This window comes from Bos indicus, chromosome 27 (assembly GCF_029378745.1).
Source record: "Bos indicus isolate NIAB-ARS_2022 breed Sahiwal x Tharparkar chromosome 27, NIAB-ARS_B.indTharparkar_mat_pri_1.0, whole genome shotgun sequence".
Lineage (NCBI taxonomy): Eukaryota > Metazoa > Chordata > Mammalia > Artiodactyla > Bovidae > Bos > Bos indicus.
The window spans coordinates 23,860,027-23,877,575 of NC_091786.1; the positions used below are offsets into that span (position 1 = coordinate 23,860,027).

At 37.4% G+C, this 17,549-nt stretch overlaps 1 protein-coding gene across 6 annotated transcripts in view; it reads left to right on the plus strand.

Moving 5' to 3' along the window:
• DLC1 (DLC1 Rho GTPase activating protein) overlaps positions 1–17,549 on the plus strand; it is a 522,352-nt gene that overhangs the window by 401,769 nt on the left and 103,034 nt on the right. The window contains exon 6 of one of the 6 annotated variants that reach the window (XM_070781608.1): positions 1–17,549. This exon is cut by the window's right edge and continues 45,707 nt beyond it. The exons of the other annotated variants lie outside the window; for them this stretch is intronic. Within the exon in view, the coding sequence (XP_070637709.1) occupies positions 1–197 (197 nt within the window). The 3' untranslated portion in view covers positions 198–17,549. 6 annotated transcript variants of the gene reach the window in all.

The following is a 17,549-nucleotide window of genomic DNA, read 5'->3' on the forward strand; positions in this document are numbered from 1 at the left end:
GTGGCTGTGTGATTGATCAAACACCGTGTACACCTGTGGGGCCGGGTATGACAGTACCTGACCCCCGTCCTGAACTAAGACTGTTATCAAAGCCGTCCACCAAGACCCATCTCTTGTCACTCATTCGTGGCCATGAGCACTCACATCAAGCGTTTTCCGCTCTCCTTTTTACCTTCTCTGGAACCCAGCAGAGATGAATCAGTACTGTTGGAAGTGGATGCAGATAAGAGCACAACGGGATCAAATTTTCCCCCTTGGAAGTGGCAGCTGGTTTGTCTCCTTACACCTTTCCCCAAAAGTGGCCTTTCCATGTTCCGAGGAAGAAAACATAGTCTGGGCGGGTGTGCGCCTGGCAGGACTGTTGTACTCCAGTCTCTTCAGTGGCTACAGAAATAAGGGCTCTTCAGTAAGACTTGACAAGATGCCAGTTCCGCCAGCGATAAGAGGAGCCTGAAACACAGCAGTCACCGCAGGCCACTGGCCCTACTTCCCCAGGTAGGGCTGTGAGACCGCCAAACCAAGCAAGGAGGAGGGCTATCTTGACAGCCTGTCAGCAGAGTTCCAAAAATGTAAAATGTGGCTTTCCTAAAGACCTACTGAAACAACAGAAGAACGCTAACTCAGTCATTTACGGATCCTCTTCATGGTTTGAAGGACTCGCATTTGCCTATTTTCCATTCTCTTTAGCCATTCTGAGTATATCTATGTTTCTTTTTTTTTTGGTATTTTATGTGTTTATTTACTTGGCCTCACCAGGTCTTAGTTGTGGCATGCAGGACCTTTAGTTGCGGCACTCGAACTCTTAGCTGAGGCATGCGGGATCTAGCTCCCTGACCAGGGATCAAACCCAGGCCTCTTGCATTTAGAGCTCGGGGTCTTAGCCCTGGACCACCAGTGAAGTTCCCATTCTGAGTATTTCTTAGTCATTTATATTAATAATGTTTGTTCATTTTCTACATCAACATGCAAGTTGTTCTTTATGATACCTGAGCCCTTCATTTGGTGTAGGGGGAAATTCCAGGATAGATCTTCTTATAAAGGAAAACAGAAAAAAAAAAAAGGTACTTACTCTGATATGAATTGAAGTACCATTCTCATGAAACCTTAGTCTGAGGTGTTTTTGCATTGTGGGAGCCTTAACTGCAGACTTGGCCAAGACTCCTAAAAGATGAAGTTTCATCACTGAAGAGGAGCCAAGGAGGGGAAAGGAATCTGCTGGGGGTTTCTTTTCACTGGAAATAGAATCCCTCTGTTTCAGATGGGATTCATGGGCGAAGCCAGCTCTATTAGTTTTCTTTCTTAATGTCTAATCTTTTAAAATGCATATCCTTGGTGTAAAAACCAGTAATTTTCCAGCATCTTCCCAAATTATATGTTTTCTGAAATCATGAAGATTTTTGATAAACTCAGTGAGGCACATTTTTTGTCAAAATTTACATAGAAATAGAGAAGAATATGCGTTTCAAGAATATAGCGTCATAGATTGGAAGGGTGTGCTTGAGGGTTTGTGAGGGGCTTCACAGGTGGTGCTAGTGGTAAAGAACCCGCCTGCCAATGCAGGAGATGGAAGAGACTCGGGTTCAATCCCTGGATTGGGAAGATCCCCTGAAGGATGGCATGGAAACCCACTCCAGTATTCTTGCCTGGGGAATCCCACGCACAGAAGAGTCTGGTGGGCTATATCCATAGGGTCACAAAGAGTCGGACACGACTGAAGTGACTTAGCACACATGAGGTTGTGTGATACATAACTGTGAGCCCATGCACAGTGGGTATGAGTGCACATTCATGAGGTTTGTGTGATCATTTTGCTTTCCTGAGCTACCTGTAGCCAGTAATCACTCTTGAGGGAAAGACCCGTTTTCTCAGTATTTTAAAGTTAATTATTGGGGCATTTTAATGTTGATATTATCCTGCATTATTTTTATTAAAAGTCTTTCACCATCATCTCTGAGACTATAAAGAAGGGCAATAAGTTAATAAAAATTAATATGAATAAATAAATGTTACTTTTAATTGTGAAATTACAAATAAATTATAGTTAAGCTCCCACATTAAACATCTTTTCTCAAAAAACTTAAAGAATCAAAAGTAAATCACAAGCCATTTTAAAATTATCTATTACAGCAAACAGAATATAGCTATGCAAATAAAAACCAGTCCAGTACCCTGGAGTAAAGCAAATTTTGATCAGGTCAAACTAAAATGAGTGAAGTCCAGAAGTAGACACAAACATTTGGTCAAATGGAAAACATTTCTGGACTTCTGCCTTTCAGACCTGCCTGCCTCCCAAGCTGTTATATGGTGATATCAAAAATACTTCACGTATCACAGAGATAACATGAGGATGAAAGGCATGTTTGAAGTTCTTGAAACTATTCTGAGAAAGCTACTTGAGAAAACACAAGCACTGACAATGATACCAGGCAGCCTGTCATTAAAACCAGGTAATTGAAACTTCCTGGCAGTCCATTGGTTAAGATTTCACCTTCCAATGCAGAGGTTCGGTGTTCAATCCTTGGTCAGGGAGCTTTAGAAAAAAAAAAAAAGAAAAAAAGCATAAAACAGAAGAAATATTGTAAAAAATTCAATAAAGTCTTTAAAAATGGTCCACATCAAAAAAATATTTTAAAAATTCAAAAAGAAAAAGCTAGGCCATCATTTTTCATCCATTTCACCTTTCTCTTAAGTTTATGACATAAAAGTATCACATCAAAATGAACATTTCCTAAATCAATCTTCGTTGGTAAAATGAGTGCCAAAAGCAATACCAAGACCAAATCCTCAGATGAAGCAAGATAGAAAGAAAATACAGCCTTAGGAAATGAACAAACCCAAATTCATTCATTCTTTCGTGTATGTCAAGCATTGTCCTAGGTGCTAGAGACATATCAATAAACAGAGCCATCACAACCCCTGCCCTTGCGGAACTTACAGTTCAAGAGAAGAAACAGCAGTTACTGAGCGTTCCAGAGAAAAGCTGAGTACTGTTTAACTGTGTCTTAACAGACCTGACTTATCCTAGGAGAGGATTAGGGATACGGACAAGATCGAGGCAACTCTGCAAGCTTGGCTGGTCATCTTATACGACCCAAATAAAAAGAATGCCATTTATCTAGCTGTTAAACAGAGATGGAAGCCTTTGAAATATTAAGTTAAATTCTCCCTAGAGTGTTTATGTATTTATACCACTGTTAGTTTAAGCTGAAGGCACCAATTATTTCTTGTCCATCAGGCAAGGTGCCAAGCATTTGTAGGAACAACTTTTCTATGTTGAGTAAAGTCCTGGTTATGATTTATTTAATCTCACGCTTGATCAGCTGCAGTTTGCCAACATACAATGTGTGAGTTGTATTCAATTTTCATTCTAGAACACTAATATTTACAACACATAGGGTTGTTTTACCTGCCAGGACCTCATGGAGATTTTTTTAAAGTCCCCCACTCCTTGCTTTGGGGTTTCTTTTGTTTTTTTTTTTTTTCCTTGCTTTTCTTTTCAGTGCTAGCTGACTTTTCATTTCTATTTTATAGCTATTAAACTATAACAGTTTCAGTGATAAGGAAATAGGAAAAAGAAATTGACATTTCCCTTACCAAGCATGATATGGTATTATATTGGTGTTTATCTAGTAGACAGAGGAAGCATGACTAGTATTTGTTGGTAACTAATGCAGTGGATGCCAGTGGTTTTTAGAAATAGATCGATGCTCATCTTTAAAAGGTCCCTGCAGGAGATACCAGTCATTCTTCTCTTGGCTTTTACTCTCCCTCCCCATCATTTGTTCAGGAGTTTTCAGTCTGGAAGAATGAGAAAACTAAAACACTATTCATTTTGGATTTCTGTTTCACTCCTACAGATGAAATGACCTAGATTACTATATTATTTAAGATTTATATGAAGAACTTCAGAGAAAGAGATTTAAAAGCAGCAAGAATGACAAATGCCTTATGTAGCTTCCGTTTTGAAGATAATGAAGGCATAAAACAGTTTTTCCAAAAAATGTCAAAATATACGTGTTTAACTATCAAATCACTAAAGGATGGAAAATTCAAAGTGGTTCTATTGAGCCACTAGTTACCGAATAACAAATAAGTAGGACCATCTGCCTTATGATACCAAAGCAGAAATTTCCTTCTTTCCAAATGTCTGAGAAGGAGCTTTTCCAAAACTGATTTAACATGATAAATGAATTTGCAGAAATGATTTTGAAATATGGATCTCTATTGGAGATCAAATCCATTGTTGCTGTTCACTTTATGTTCCAATTTTACAACTTATTAATAGGCTCAGTGTATTTTATTTCTTCTTCTGAAGTTTTTTGCTCCCAGTAAATATTATAACCATTGTCGATATATTTCAGTCCTGTAAACTTTGAAATTCTCCTTTAATGAATACTTTTTATTACTAAAACACTATTTAAATGTAGTCAGAATTGAAAAAAAATGCTTAATACAAAAGAACAGCAGAGAATGTACAGGCTTTAGGAAAATTCAGTAGAAAAATCAAAGCCATCAGTGACTCTTAACATTCTCTTTATTTTCTTATTCTTTAGCGTTCTTTACATTCTTTAGCATCAACTAAAACAAAATAACATGAAAATCAATCAATACAGACAATATAAATTACATAAACTTAAGTTGGTTTCCTTCTGTCTTCCTCCATCTTTTCACAGGAATACAGAACTATGCCCTACAGACATTCAAAGCTATGGAAGCTAAAATCACTCACTTCCCCTCCCCAAATAAGGACTACTACACAATTAATTTTTGTTTATTTATAGAAGGTTTTTATGATATCGTTCCTCCATCATCAGCTTCTCCAGGTTTTAAGGAAATATTTGTAAAACTATCTTGCTTCATTTCATTGTGTGTGAGTGTGTCTGTCTGTTGGTCTGTCTTTATCTCCATCTGTCTGGTCCTATATTCAAAACTCCATTGCCTTTTTAATTTTATAACTCAATCGCTAAATCTCTATTGTGAAGCCATGATTCATGAATGATCTGAAGCTCTGGGCGTTGCAGAAGGGAAACGGAAGTTTGATAAACTATCAGATAAGAGGAATTTAAAGTTGGAAAGTGACTGTTAACACCTCTGGTCAATTTTTAATCTCCACCCCCTGTACCAAAAACAGGAAAACTAATATACTAACCTTGAAAACTAAAATTGTAAATCTGCAACTTTTGGGTAAGATTTAATACCCTTTTACTGGAGGAAAAATAAAAGTGATAACTGCTAACAATTGTGTTTATCTCCACAATTTTCTTTTAAAGGCTGACCAAAGTAGAGACAGAGATCCTGATAACAAAAGTCTTTAGCTGTTTTTAAATTCAGTTCTTTGCCTGGAAACTCCAAGGTAATCAGAGGATAAGTTTTATGAAATTCATCATAGTGCCACTACTTTGAGATTAAATTTCTTGCATTCTGTATGCAAATGTAATAGAAACTTATGAAAATCTAACTTTGTTTTAAACATTTTGGCACTTTAGAAAAACAACAGAAAAAAAAGAAAAAGAAAAACAACAGAAAAACAGCTCTGTGGCCTTGCTTCCTAAGAAGTCCTTCTTTTGTCAATCATGATTTATAATTCACAGGGGTAAAAATTAGGTGAACTTTGAGTCAAGATATGATGGTATATTGAAACAAATACCAGATATTTTGCACTTTGAACCAAACAGCATAACTGAACTTCTGAGAAATCATAACTTGCAGTGGTTTAGAACTTTAAATTGAGTACACACCTAAGTGAAATATCTTGAGTGCATACTATGTATATACGTATAGTATATATATAGTATATATAGTACATATAGTACATATAGTATACTATGTATATATGTATACATATTTATATATCTCTAAAGCAGAATTCCTTAGGCTCTGCACTATTGGCATTTTGGGCCAGGTAATTCTTACCATGGGGGATTGTCCTGTGCATTGTAGAATGTTTAGCAGCATCCCTTGTCTCTACAGTCTAGACGTCAGAGTACCTTCCTCAGTTACGACAGCCAAAAACATCTCTGCTGCTGCTGCTGCTAAGTCGCTTTAGTCGTGACCGACTCTGTGCGACCCCATAGATGGCAGCCCACCAGGCTCCGCCGTCCCTGGGATTCTCCAGGCAAGAACACTGGAGTGAGTTTCCATTTCCTTCTCCAGCGCATGAAAGTGAAAAGTGAAAGTGAAGTCGCTCAGTCGTGTCCAACTCTTAGCGACCCCATGGACTGCAGCCCACCAGGCTCCTCCACCCATGGGATTTTCCAGACAAGAGTACTGGAGTGGGGTGCCACTGCACTTCCAAATGTTCTCTTGCGGGTAAAATTGCCCCAGTTGAGAACCACTACTTTAAATCATCTACATGTAATGCTATGTATAATAATACTAATATATTACGTAAAGCAAACATGGAAAATGTCTTTTTAAGGTTGAGGTTTACATTTTAGTAGTGCTAAACAATTTTTTTTGCTTTCTCTATAAATGTTATCATTAATAATTTTTAGAAAAAGAAATGTGACAGACTGTACTTCAACTTGGTTTTTAAATCTTGATGTATTGCATCCTGATTCAAACTGCCAGTTTATTTAAGTACTTGAATTTAAAGGCCACCAGGCAAAGGATAGGTAACTCCAGTTGGACAACATGAAACTATGAAACTTTTGAACTATATCATGATACAAAATTGTCCATTCAGTCTAAAGAAAGGATTTTGCTGAAATTTCACTAATAAATATCTTTGTGTTGATCCCTTAAAAACTAGTAGGAAATTGCATTTTTATATTTTTAACACATATGCTTGAAATTATTACAACTCTTCATTTAGAAAAAAAAATAGTTAGAAAGCTGTATTAAATTTCTTTTAACTTTGTTTATGGGAGTTTTAATAGGAGACACAACACATAATTTTCAGTAAAAAATTCACATAACAATGCACTCATTTCCAAAATATTTTCAGAGTGCTTTATAGATAATCCACATTGTTTGTTTATTTTAAAAAGCAGTTACTTCCCCCCTCATTGTTTAAATGTCACCTTTATCTTGGGGAAACAAATCATATAGGATTTTTTTAAATGTATGTTCAGGTCATGTAATAGTAATAGCAACTTACCATCATAGAAATTTTAACAAATTTTAAACATATGCTTTTCTAAAAAAAGAAAAATAAGTAACATCTTCAGGTTCAACTTCTTTCCTGTAAAATAACCAGTGAACCTCTGTATAATAATAAGTGAATTTTGTGGTCACTCCCTACCTCATTTCAAATACTGTAAAGAATTCACTATGCTTTATTAGTTTCTTAAATTAAAATCATTAGAATGTCAACATCATCCTATAGCATTTTGTACACTTTTAGTTTTTACTTCCTTCTTAAAATAGCTCATCTATTAATTTTGCAATGTTGTCCCTGTAAACTTAGCCTAGAATACTTTCTGTGGTTAAATTAACAGCTTTTTTGAAAAATATTATTTTTATTGAAAGAGTCATTTATTATAAGAATATCACCTCATTGGTTTTTCTTTCCTTTAGTGACTCATAATACAAGTGAGAAGGTAATCGTTCATATTCCATCATTGAAATAAAATTTAGCAAATACTATATAAGCTGAGACCTATGAGAAACATCTGTGCTTTCATTTAACCATACCATGCCCTTTCCATTACATAATTTGTTATAAAAGTTGTTTCTTCAAATTTTAATAATATTTACTATGAATTTTTTGTAAGTGTTTACTGTCAAAGGAATGTAATCTAACTTGACATTGTATTATTTTTCAAGGATTATATTAAGCATTTTTACCAAGGCAGGAAGAACAAGTGTTTCCTTAATATGTCTTTAGTGTATTGTCAATCTATCAAGTGAGAATTTTCAATTGTGGCTTCCAAACATTTAAAATTAAACATTAGATTGAGTATCACATAATTAATCATCATGGAAGCAATCAAAGGAGTATATTTTGGATACATAGGGTGGATGCATCATAGTAATTATTATAACTTTATTTCATCTCAAGGTGTACTTGTACCCCAGGTCAAGCTTCATTCTGAAAAATCATGAATATCATGAATATCAATATGTGAATATTAGTATAGTCTTTTTGAAAATTTCATGGCAGAGGCAGGTGGCGGAAGACATTTTGCCAAATCTGATTTGTCAACATATCAAGAGTTTACATTAGGAGTAGAATAAATATCAGCTTTAGCTTGTTCTTCTTTATGGGTATTGACTGATTAGCATTATTTTCAGTCAGGTTTCTTTTCAAATGCATAATATGTCTTTTAAATCTCTTAAGGTTACCTCTGTTTGTCCATAGGTGAGTATTTGTGTGTGTGGGGTTGCTGTGCTGGGTCTCTGTTGTGGCATGTAGGCCTCTAGTTGTAGCAACTCAGCCTTAGTTGCACACTCATTGGGGTGGGAGATCCCACTTTCAGGGCCCTGCCTTACAATATGTACTGGGTATCCTTGGAGGTGCAAATGATGTGTATTAGACTACATCGCAGGCTGAAATGAACCCTGTTTTCCTATAGAAAAGTAAAACTCGCAGTGCTGTCTCGATTTTCCTAGGGTGACCTCCCAGTAATGCCATCTGTGCTATAAGAGTTTCACTTTAGCATGTGATCACAAAGTGCTCCATTACAAGACTGGCCCAGTTCAAGCACTGTGATCGAGAAAGTGCTAAGGAACAAGCCAATTAGTGTCACAGTCACAGTGTCCCAAATACAAGACAGGTGCTTGGACCGCTAACCGACTGAGAAGCATTCTCTCCACTGAGTCATAGGTAAAAGCAATGGAGGAATTTGACCACAAGCATTCTCATAAATTTTAAAACAGTTCTCTGGCTGAGTTAATAAATGAATAGAATGGTTCAGAATTTCCAACCAACGTGTGACAAGTAATTGGCAAAATCGGCAAAATATCTAGTGACCATTTAAAAAGATGTTATGCTTTAAGATCATTAAAGTGCAGCATTTTATTTGCCGATGATTTATTTCATTTGTAAAGTATCCTACTCATAATGAAATGAAATAGCCATGACTTTAGCTTAATAAAATATTTTATTGCTTCTAAAACCTGTGAGTATATAGGTGTGTGCATATATTACCCTGAAATTGTCTAGATCTACAGTAATTTATTTATTTATTTTTATGTAAAATTTTTTTTAATCTAGAATTTGAGTTTTGCCCATATGAATAATCAAGAGAGTACTAAAGCGATCTTTAAAGTCTGAGGGTAATAGTGTATTTAAGCTTAGTCTGTGCCAGGGGTTCTCATTACCTTGACCTTCAAATATCTGAAAGTAAGTGAACTTTGTGACAAAATTTACTGCTGTCAGAGTTCAGCAGAGCCCACAGGCCCTCTGTTTTCCAACCCCTCAGCCCACACAGACCCTGTATGTTAGCACACCCAGGAGAGTTTATTAGTTCATGGGTCCATTTGTCCTTGGAGTTTGCTAGACTGAATGAAGACTTTAGAAATATTTCTGGTTTACAGCAATATGTTTCTTAACAGGAACTTTTCCTCCTGAGTGTTTTTGCCACTACAAGCCTCAAGACTCTGTTCAAAGTCACTCCCATGATAGGTGTGCTGCAATGACTCTGTTGACCCAAAGCACATCAAAGACCCAAGAAGTTACTAACACTTATGAGTATGTGCGAGACGTGTAATGGTGTCTGCCCCCAGGGTTACAGCAGAGGGAGGGAAATGAGTCAGCACCAACTTTTAACAACTCACCTAGTGAAGAGGTTGGATTTGAAATTAATGCAAAAGTACAGAGCTCTTTTCTTATCATGTTATTTCCCATCCATTCTGTTTTGTTTCCCAAAAGGTTTATTTCGTGTAAAGGACAGAAGTTCTATCACAAAGCTATTTTAAAAGGAATTTCCTCTAGTGTCCATAACCCTGAGGAACACTGGCCTTTAAAAGAGGGTGCCTGTGTTTACAATTCAGTACAGAAGGAGAGGAAATATATTCTTAGAGTAAAGCCAGCCAAAGAAACAGGTGGGATACCACCAGTTCACTCTATCAGGCCATGCAAACAGCTGATTCGTTGTTTAGAGGGGATTATACACAGCTTCGGGTTTGTTCCCTTTCTGCCTTTTCATAGAAAATTCATTCTTCATGTCACTTTTGGTAATTGTCCAAGTTAGAAATACTCATCCCAGCATAATTCCAAAACCAATAGAAGGAAACTAGCCACTTCTTATCACCTCTTACTTATCTTCCTTGTTTCTAATTTCCGAGTGAAACTCCCAACTCATTATCTTGGCTGAATAGAGCCCAGGTATTGTTTTAAAAAAAAAAAAAATCACCCAATAAAAATTTTAAAAGAGGTGCTATGCTATGCTATGCTAAGTCACTTCAGTTGTGTCGGACTCTGTGCGGCCCCGTAGACAGCAGCCCACCAGGCTCCCCCGTCCCTGGGATTCTCCAGGCAAGAACACTGGAGTGGGTTGCCATTTCCTTCTCCAATGCATGAAAGTGAAAAGTGAAAGTGAAGTCACTCAGTTGTGTCCGACTCCCAGCAACCCCATGGACTGCAGCCTAACAGGCTCCTCCATCCATGGGATTTTCCAAGCAAGAGTACTGGAGTGGGGTGCCATTGCCCTCTCCGTTAAAAGAGGTGAGCATGGTCATTATTCACACTTCATTCTGAGTACCCTCTAGTACCTCACAACCTGAAACAGAAAACACAGTAACTTTTCCTAGGACAGTGTGTATATGAGCATCACCTAAACACTAGGAGGCCAAATGATGTTAGCTTAGGGAAGGACAGGATAAAGTGAGTGAAGCGAGGGTTCAGGAGGGACCTAGGAGTGGATCCTACTTTCCCGCTGTTCATTTTGTAGGAGAGACTGATTCTAAAAGCTCAAGGTGTCCCTGACAAAGAGAGGACATGTAATATGTTAAAAGGGGGAAGTTTCAATTTTGGTAAATAGGAAGCTGTGGTGTAGGAAGTGAAATAGATGTCGCATGAATGAATGAGTAAGTGAATTAATTAATAAAGAGGAAAAGGATGGAAAAGTGCAGGAAACAGGCAAATTAGGAAAATGTAGGGACAGAAAAAAAGACAGTAATTTAAGAAAGCCTGAAGGAGAAAGAACCAGGTCATTTGGCCCAAATGTCCAGGAATAAAACTGTATATATAGTATTCAAGATATAGTTTAAGGAAACAATGAAAGATGTATATTCAGTATTGCTAAGGTGTAGATGAGAATGTCCAGAATATATATCAGGCATTTTAGTGACTCCTAAAATCTCAGAGGCATGAATTGTTTTTTCTTCTTAATTAGTAAACTGCAATAGCATTTAAATAACTATAATAGTGACTATGAATTATATTTTAATGTCTTAGAAATGAGAAGTTTTTCTTCTTGGATACATTCTCAGCTATATTTTGTGATTCTGATAGTTGTTCAATATTGCCTCCTTAAATTTACTTTCTTAATAAAGTGAATTTTTGATTGATTATTATCAAAGGGCGCAAAATATTTATGAAGATTTTTTCTTACATATGCTTTTAGTTTGTTGTTATTTAGGTTTTATACTCAGATAGTGTTTACAATGTAAACTGTAATGAAAGTGTTCCATTCTTTATTGTTCTACATGTAAAAAGTCTTTCACATAGCAGCTTGTCACAACATATTTTACTATTTTATTTTTTCATCTCAAAGTGACGTCAAAAGAGAACAGTTGTTTTGAACACTCTGAAACGCAACTCTGAATGATACCTTCAACCTTGAATGGAGTCCCAAACAAATCAGAAATTTTGTTTGTTTGTTTTTGTCCTTTTCTCCCTCAATTCCCAGTTTCCTTTATTATCTGTAGAGGAGGAGGGGGGGAATTCCAAAAATTAAAAGCCTACTTGTTTCATAATAACTGTCCATATGAAATTCAATGTAGTCAATCATCTGAATCGACCCCAACTCTCTTTTGTGCTGTGTAATTAGAGTTGAGGCTATAGATGTAAAACTAAAGATAAATCTTGGTTCCATAGTATGTATAGTATCAAAATTGAAACTCATCTTGTAGACATTGTTCATGATCAAAGTTCCATTGAGGAGAGAAAAGACCAGTAGTTAAGTCTACTTCCATTAAGAATAAATATAGGTGACAAATCCAGACCACCTGGGTGTGGATTTCTACTCTGCCCCTCTTTAGCTGGGTGGCTTCAAGCAAATTATCTCATCTCTCAGCACCTCAATTTCCTTACCTGTACAGTAAAGATAATAGTAGTACTTATAGGATCATTATGAGGATTAAATGAATTAATACATCTAAATCTCTTAGAACATTGTGGGAATATTATAAACACACAGTAAATGTAGACTGTTAAGAGTCATTGTTACTTTTCTTAAATTATTTCATTACTATCATTTTAAAGAACAATGATGATGCTTGTAGTATTTAGTGAAATTGGGCATCCTATCATGCATCCTATCATGCAGAGTAGAAAGAACACGAGTTAGAGACAGAAGACCTAGTTTCAAGCTCAGGGTCTTAAACTCACCTGGTCTGTGATTTTACTCATTTCGCCTATCTCTATGTCATCATTCATAAGCCATGGAAATGACATCCTCTCCTCACTGTCCTGTATGGAAGACTTACATAAAATATAATTTTAACATAAAATAAGAACTATTTTAATATAACAAGAATACTTTAAAGTAGGAACTATTTAATAAAAGTGTATTTAAAAAAAAAAAAAACAATGAGAACACAAAGGGAGCAGCAAGCGAGGACTAGCAGAGTAGAAAGAAAAGCTTCCCAGGGGAAGTTATGTTTCAGTGGTATTCTAAGGAATGAAGAGAAGTTTACTAGTCAGTGAGTTCAATGGCCTAAAAAGAAGTGATGTCTGGACATCGGTGGTCAGGGATGAGTTTACAGTGAAACTTCATAATAAAATGTAAATTGCTATTAGTTGTAGATATTGATTGAACTTCATGATCTCAATGTCATGCCAAGGAGGTGCAGCTTTATCTGAGTTGTTAAACATCTAAAACCAGGTCCACCATCTCTGTGCCGCCTTTGTAAACAGTCCCAGTTCAAAGCAAACACCATCACCATGAAATCAAGAATCACTAGCATTAATTTGAGGAGTGAACATTTTTTGCTTTTTCCCCTTGCCAACACTTTCTAAAATTTATTAATGTAACATAATTATTATATTATTTTATATAATGGATATTACATGTTATATAATTAGTATTATTTTTATGGGCTTCCCAGCTGGTGCTAGTGGTAAAGAACCCACCTGCCAATGCAGGAGACATAAGAGACACAGGTTCGATCCCTGGGTTGGGCAGACCCCCTGGAGGAGGGCATGGCAACCCACTCCAGTAGTCTCACCTAGAGAATCTGTTGGACAGAGGCCTCTGGCGGGCTACAGTCCAGGGGGCTGCAAAGAGTCAGACATGACTGAGCAACTAAACCACTAGCTTCCTGGAGATTCCTTCATTCTTTTTTTTTTAAAAAAGCTTTTTTCTTCAGTCTCCCTCCTTCTTTTTAAAATAAATCAAGGGCTTAAATAGCTACCAATTAGAGAGTCTAATCATAATCAGCATACAATAGCTTCTATTAACAAACTATGTTGACATAATTGGAGTTTTTTTCCTGGTTTCAGAGGAAATGTAAGATCAGAAAGCAACTTTACAAGGAGTATCTACTGAAAATGAGAATCATAGAACCACAGAATCACAGGCTAGAAGAAAGCACAAGCACAGTACCTGTCCCACCGTGGGCAGTGAGATACAATTGATAAAGGAAGACTCCTGTCTCCCAGATAGTGGCCTGTGGATCGGTGCTGATAGACAGTTTAATTTACGTTAGTGCCTGTTGAAATGAGAAAAATACAGACAATGTAGTAAAGCTTGATGTTTTGTTCTGTTTTATTTGGTAGGAGAGGGTGGTTATTTTAACATAGAAAAACACAAACTAAAAAGATAACAGACATTCTTGCTTCCTGCATCCAGAATTGAAAAGTGTGGGCATTTTATCACATTTGTGTTGTCATTTTTTATATAAAGAAGTAAAATAGTGTAGATCAGATTGTTGTCATTTTTAAACTAGATGTCCCATCTAGCCCCAGTGGAATCCCATGGACAGAGGAGTCTTGGCAGGCAACAGCCCATAGGGTTGCACAGAGCTGGACCCAGCTGAAGCAACTTAGCATGCATGCACACTATCCTAGTCTCTCTTCCCATCCACTCCAATATATGCACATTTCTAATTTCTTTTTACACCCACATCTGTGTGTATGTGTATGTATATGTGCCTGTGTGTGTGTGAATGTAGAATGTACAGTATTGGTTGTTGTATGTTTCAAGTTGGAGTTCCCTGGTGGCTCAGAGGTTAAAGCGTCTGCCTGGAATTCGGGAGATCCGGCTTTGATCCCTGGGTTGGGAAGATCCCCTGGAGAAGGAAATGGCAGCCCACTCCAGTACTCTTGCCTGGAGAATCCCACGGAGGGAGGAGCCTAGTAGGCTACAGTCCATGGGGTTGCAAAGAGTCGGACATGACTGAGCGACTTCACTTTCACTTTCACTTTCACTTTCAAGTTACATAGATGGTACATCTTTCATGGTGCTGAATTTATTTAGTACTACTCCAGAACTATCCTTTATTCTTACAGTATTTCCTTCCTATTCTTCTTAGCTTTATACTTTGTTCTGTTAAATGGTTATAGTAAAAAATATCAATTAAAATATCCTTAAGTGGCAAAATAAAAAGCTACAGCCTAAATTTCTGTGATGATCCCCTTGCTTATTTTTAGATGTTCCTTGAAATCTAGGAAAAGAGGAGTACTTCTGTAGTAAAATCACAGTGTTTCTGCCCCATGACCAGCAAATGTCCACTTGGACACCTCCAGGGAAGAGCATGTTATTCGGTATTGGGGCATCTTTAAGGAGACTCCTGAGTTGGTCTGGAATCTGTTTCCATGTGGCTTCTGCTGTGGCCATATTCTATACTTTGATATCACACAAGCAAAAACATATTTAATTCTCCTTCCCAGAAGTCCTTCAGTCACACAGAGAAACTACTAGATTTTCTCTGAATCGTCTTTTCTACAAATTAGCTATCCTCCTTTCAATCAACTATTCTTCATGGGACATGGTTTCAGTAGTTATCGTATGTTGACTTGGTTTCAACAAGCTGCATTCACAATCCCTTTAGCCTGATGGCTCACCATTGACAGGAGCTCTTTATATGTGAAGGGTCAGAAATGCCATTGCAGCTGTCACTATTTGTAAGAACATTCTGATGAGATGATTCATCTGCTTTTGATCTTGCAACAGAATGACTGCCATCGCCGAATGCTGCAAACTCTATCAGTCAACTTCAACAGGTATCCTGGGGAGTCTAGGCAACTTGAAAAGTGCACAGCAAACTGGCAGTATAAAGTGGCATTAGCTCCCAAAGGTTTCAAGGCTCCTGCCATTCCTTCCCACGTGGTAGGACACTGTGGCATCAGCTGTGGCCAAATAAATGAGAAATAGCTAGAAAACTACTCTCAATGTTTTTCTCAGTGTATACATAGCATTTTTTTTTTTTAAGAGAGGTTTTCTTGGGTCTATTTTCTCATCTATAACAAAACCAGATAATTGAAGATCACAATGCTCCTTCAAATTGACTATAAAAGGGCTAAAATTCATTGTTGTTTTCTTTTAATTCCCAAAAGAAATCCTTGTGCTTTTGCCAGACCGTCAGGCTTTGACTGTGACAGACAGCCCTCCAGATCAGGTATTTGTCTCAGAATCAGAGAAGCATTTGCACACATTTTTGGAATGTATTCAATTCAGGGTACACTGCACACCAGGCCTGCTTTTACTCTGGGACTGTCTAACGTCATCAGGGAAAGCATTCTTTTTGTTTTGTTTTAACTTTAATAATATATTTTATTTAGCATAACATATGTAAAATGTTGTCATTTCAACATAAAAGTTACTGAGATAATTTTCCTCCTTTAGGAAAAGCATTCTTTACAAAAATGCAAAGTGTTATTTTCACATAATATTCCAAGGTGATCGGTAGTGACATGTGTAAAGGGTGAGAGATGATTCATGGCCGCCCACTCAGCTCCCAGGGAAGTTTCCGAAGCTGAGGTTGAATCATTCCACAAGGCGATTGGCACAACAGCCTTGGAAAGCCGTTCTGATTGCAAAAGCAGGCCTCTCACTTTCCTGAGGATGGTGATGGATGTCTCCCCTAGAGGACCTTGGTTTACTGGAAAAATATGACATTTGATAAATATTTTGAACCCAGATATATTTTCTTACTAGGAGAATAAGCGTACATTTCTCTGTGAGGAGCAAATGCAGATTTGGAGGTACACTTATTCAGGGACTACATACTTGCCACTCTCTTTTATCAACCTTTTAATGAATTACTATATTTAGTACCCAGTCAAGCCTGCACCCAAAAAAGTGCAGATAAGCATAGTTCTATGAAACTCTGTATCAAGCATGCTTGTGAACTTGGGAAAGGACCACAGATATTCCCTATAAATAACCCCAAAAGATACTCATTTCCTTCGAACACTTATTTAAAATTAATTTCTGGTTGAAATCCAATGACTCCTGGCAGATTTCCATCTCCCAGGGAGCACCATGGTAATTACAACTTGTTGGCATTCTTTTCAGAAATTTCAGAAGGAATACCAAACCAAGAATTAAGCACTGAAAGAGGTTGAATCATCCTTTCACCCTTGAATGTACTCATTTCCTTTGGTTCTGGCCAAAGTTTTTTGGAAGATATTCTTGTGAACTTCCGTTACTGTTGTAAGCAGTGGAAAAACAGAAGGCAACCTCCAGGATTGGGTTGCTGCAGCAGAAACAAAGATAAATGCCTCTGACCCACTGCATTAGTAGGAAGCAATGGGAGAGATTAGGGGATTTCAGCCATAACTGCCGTGATGCAGATGTAGCACTAAACTATCAGCAAGTATGGTGAATTCTGTTCTCTTTTAACTTTGAAAATAACATTTTTAAAGAGTCCCCCACACCTTGTTTTTGTTTTATCATCCACAGCATTGGATGGGCCTCCTCCCTCCTAATTTAAAAAAAGATAGCTGAAGAAATGTTTGAGGGAGTTCTCTGGTGGTCTGATGGGTAGGATTTGGTGCTTTCGTTGCCATGGCCCGGATTCAATCCCTGGACAATGAACTGAGATCCCACAAGCACATCCCCCCAGAAAGAAATGTTTGTGATATTCCTATTTGATATGACACTGTCCCTGATAGTCTTGAAGTCTTGTCCCTCCTCCTAAGGGAGGAAAGATATGTTGAAAAGTCAAAGTAACACTACATGGGACTAACATGGGAGTGGTCCCATGGAAGCTCGAGTTCCTTAGTTAAATGATGGAAGTCAATCAGTGTAAATGCACTCTGAGCCCAGGAGGTCTCTCCACTAGGAAGACTTGAAGAGAGCTCACACTGGGTTGGATCAGAGCTACCGAGAGGAGGAGGTTGCTGGTGAGCGAGGGGATAAGGCACGAAAGAGCAGAGTCCATAAGCAGAGGAAGTTTCCCAAGAAGCTGATTGTATTAGTTTGCTCTGGCCTGTTCTC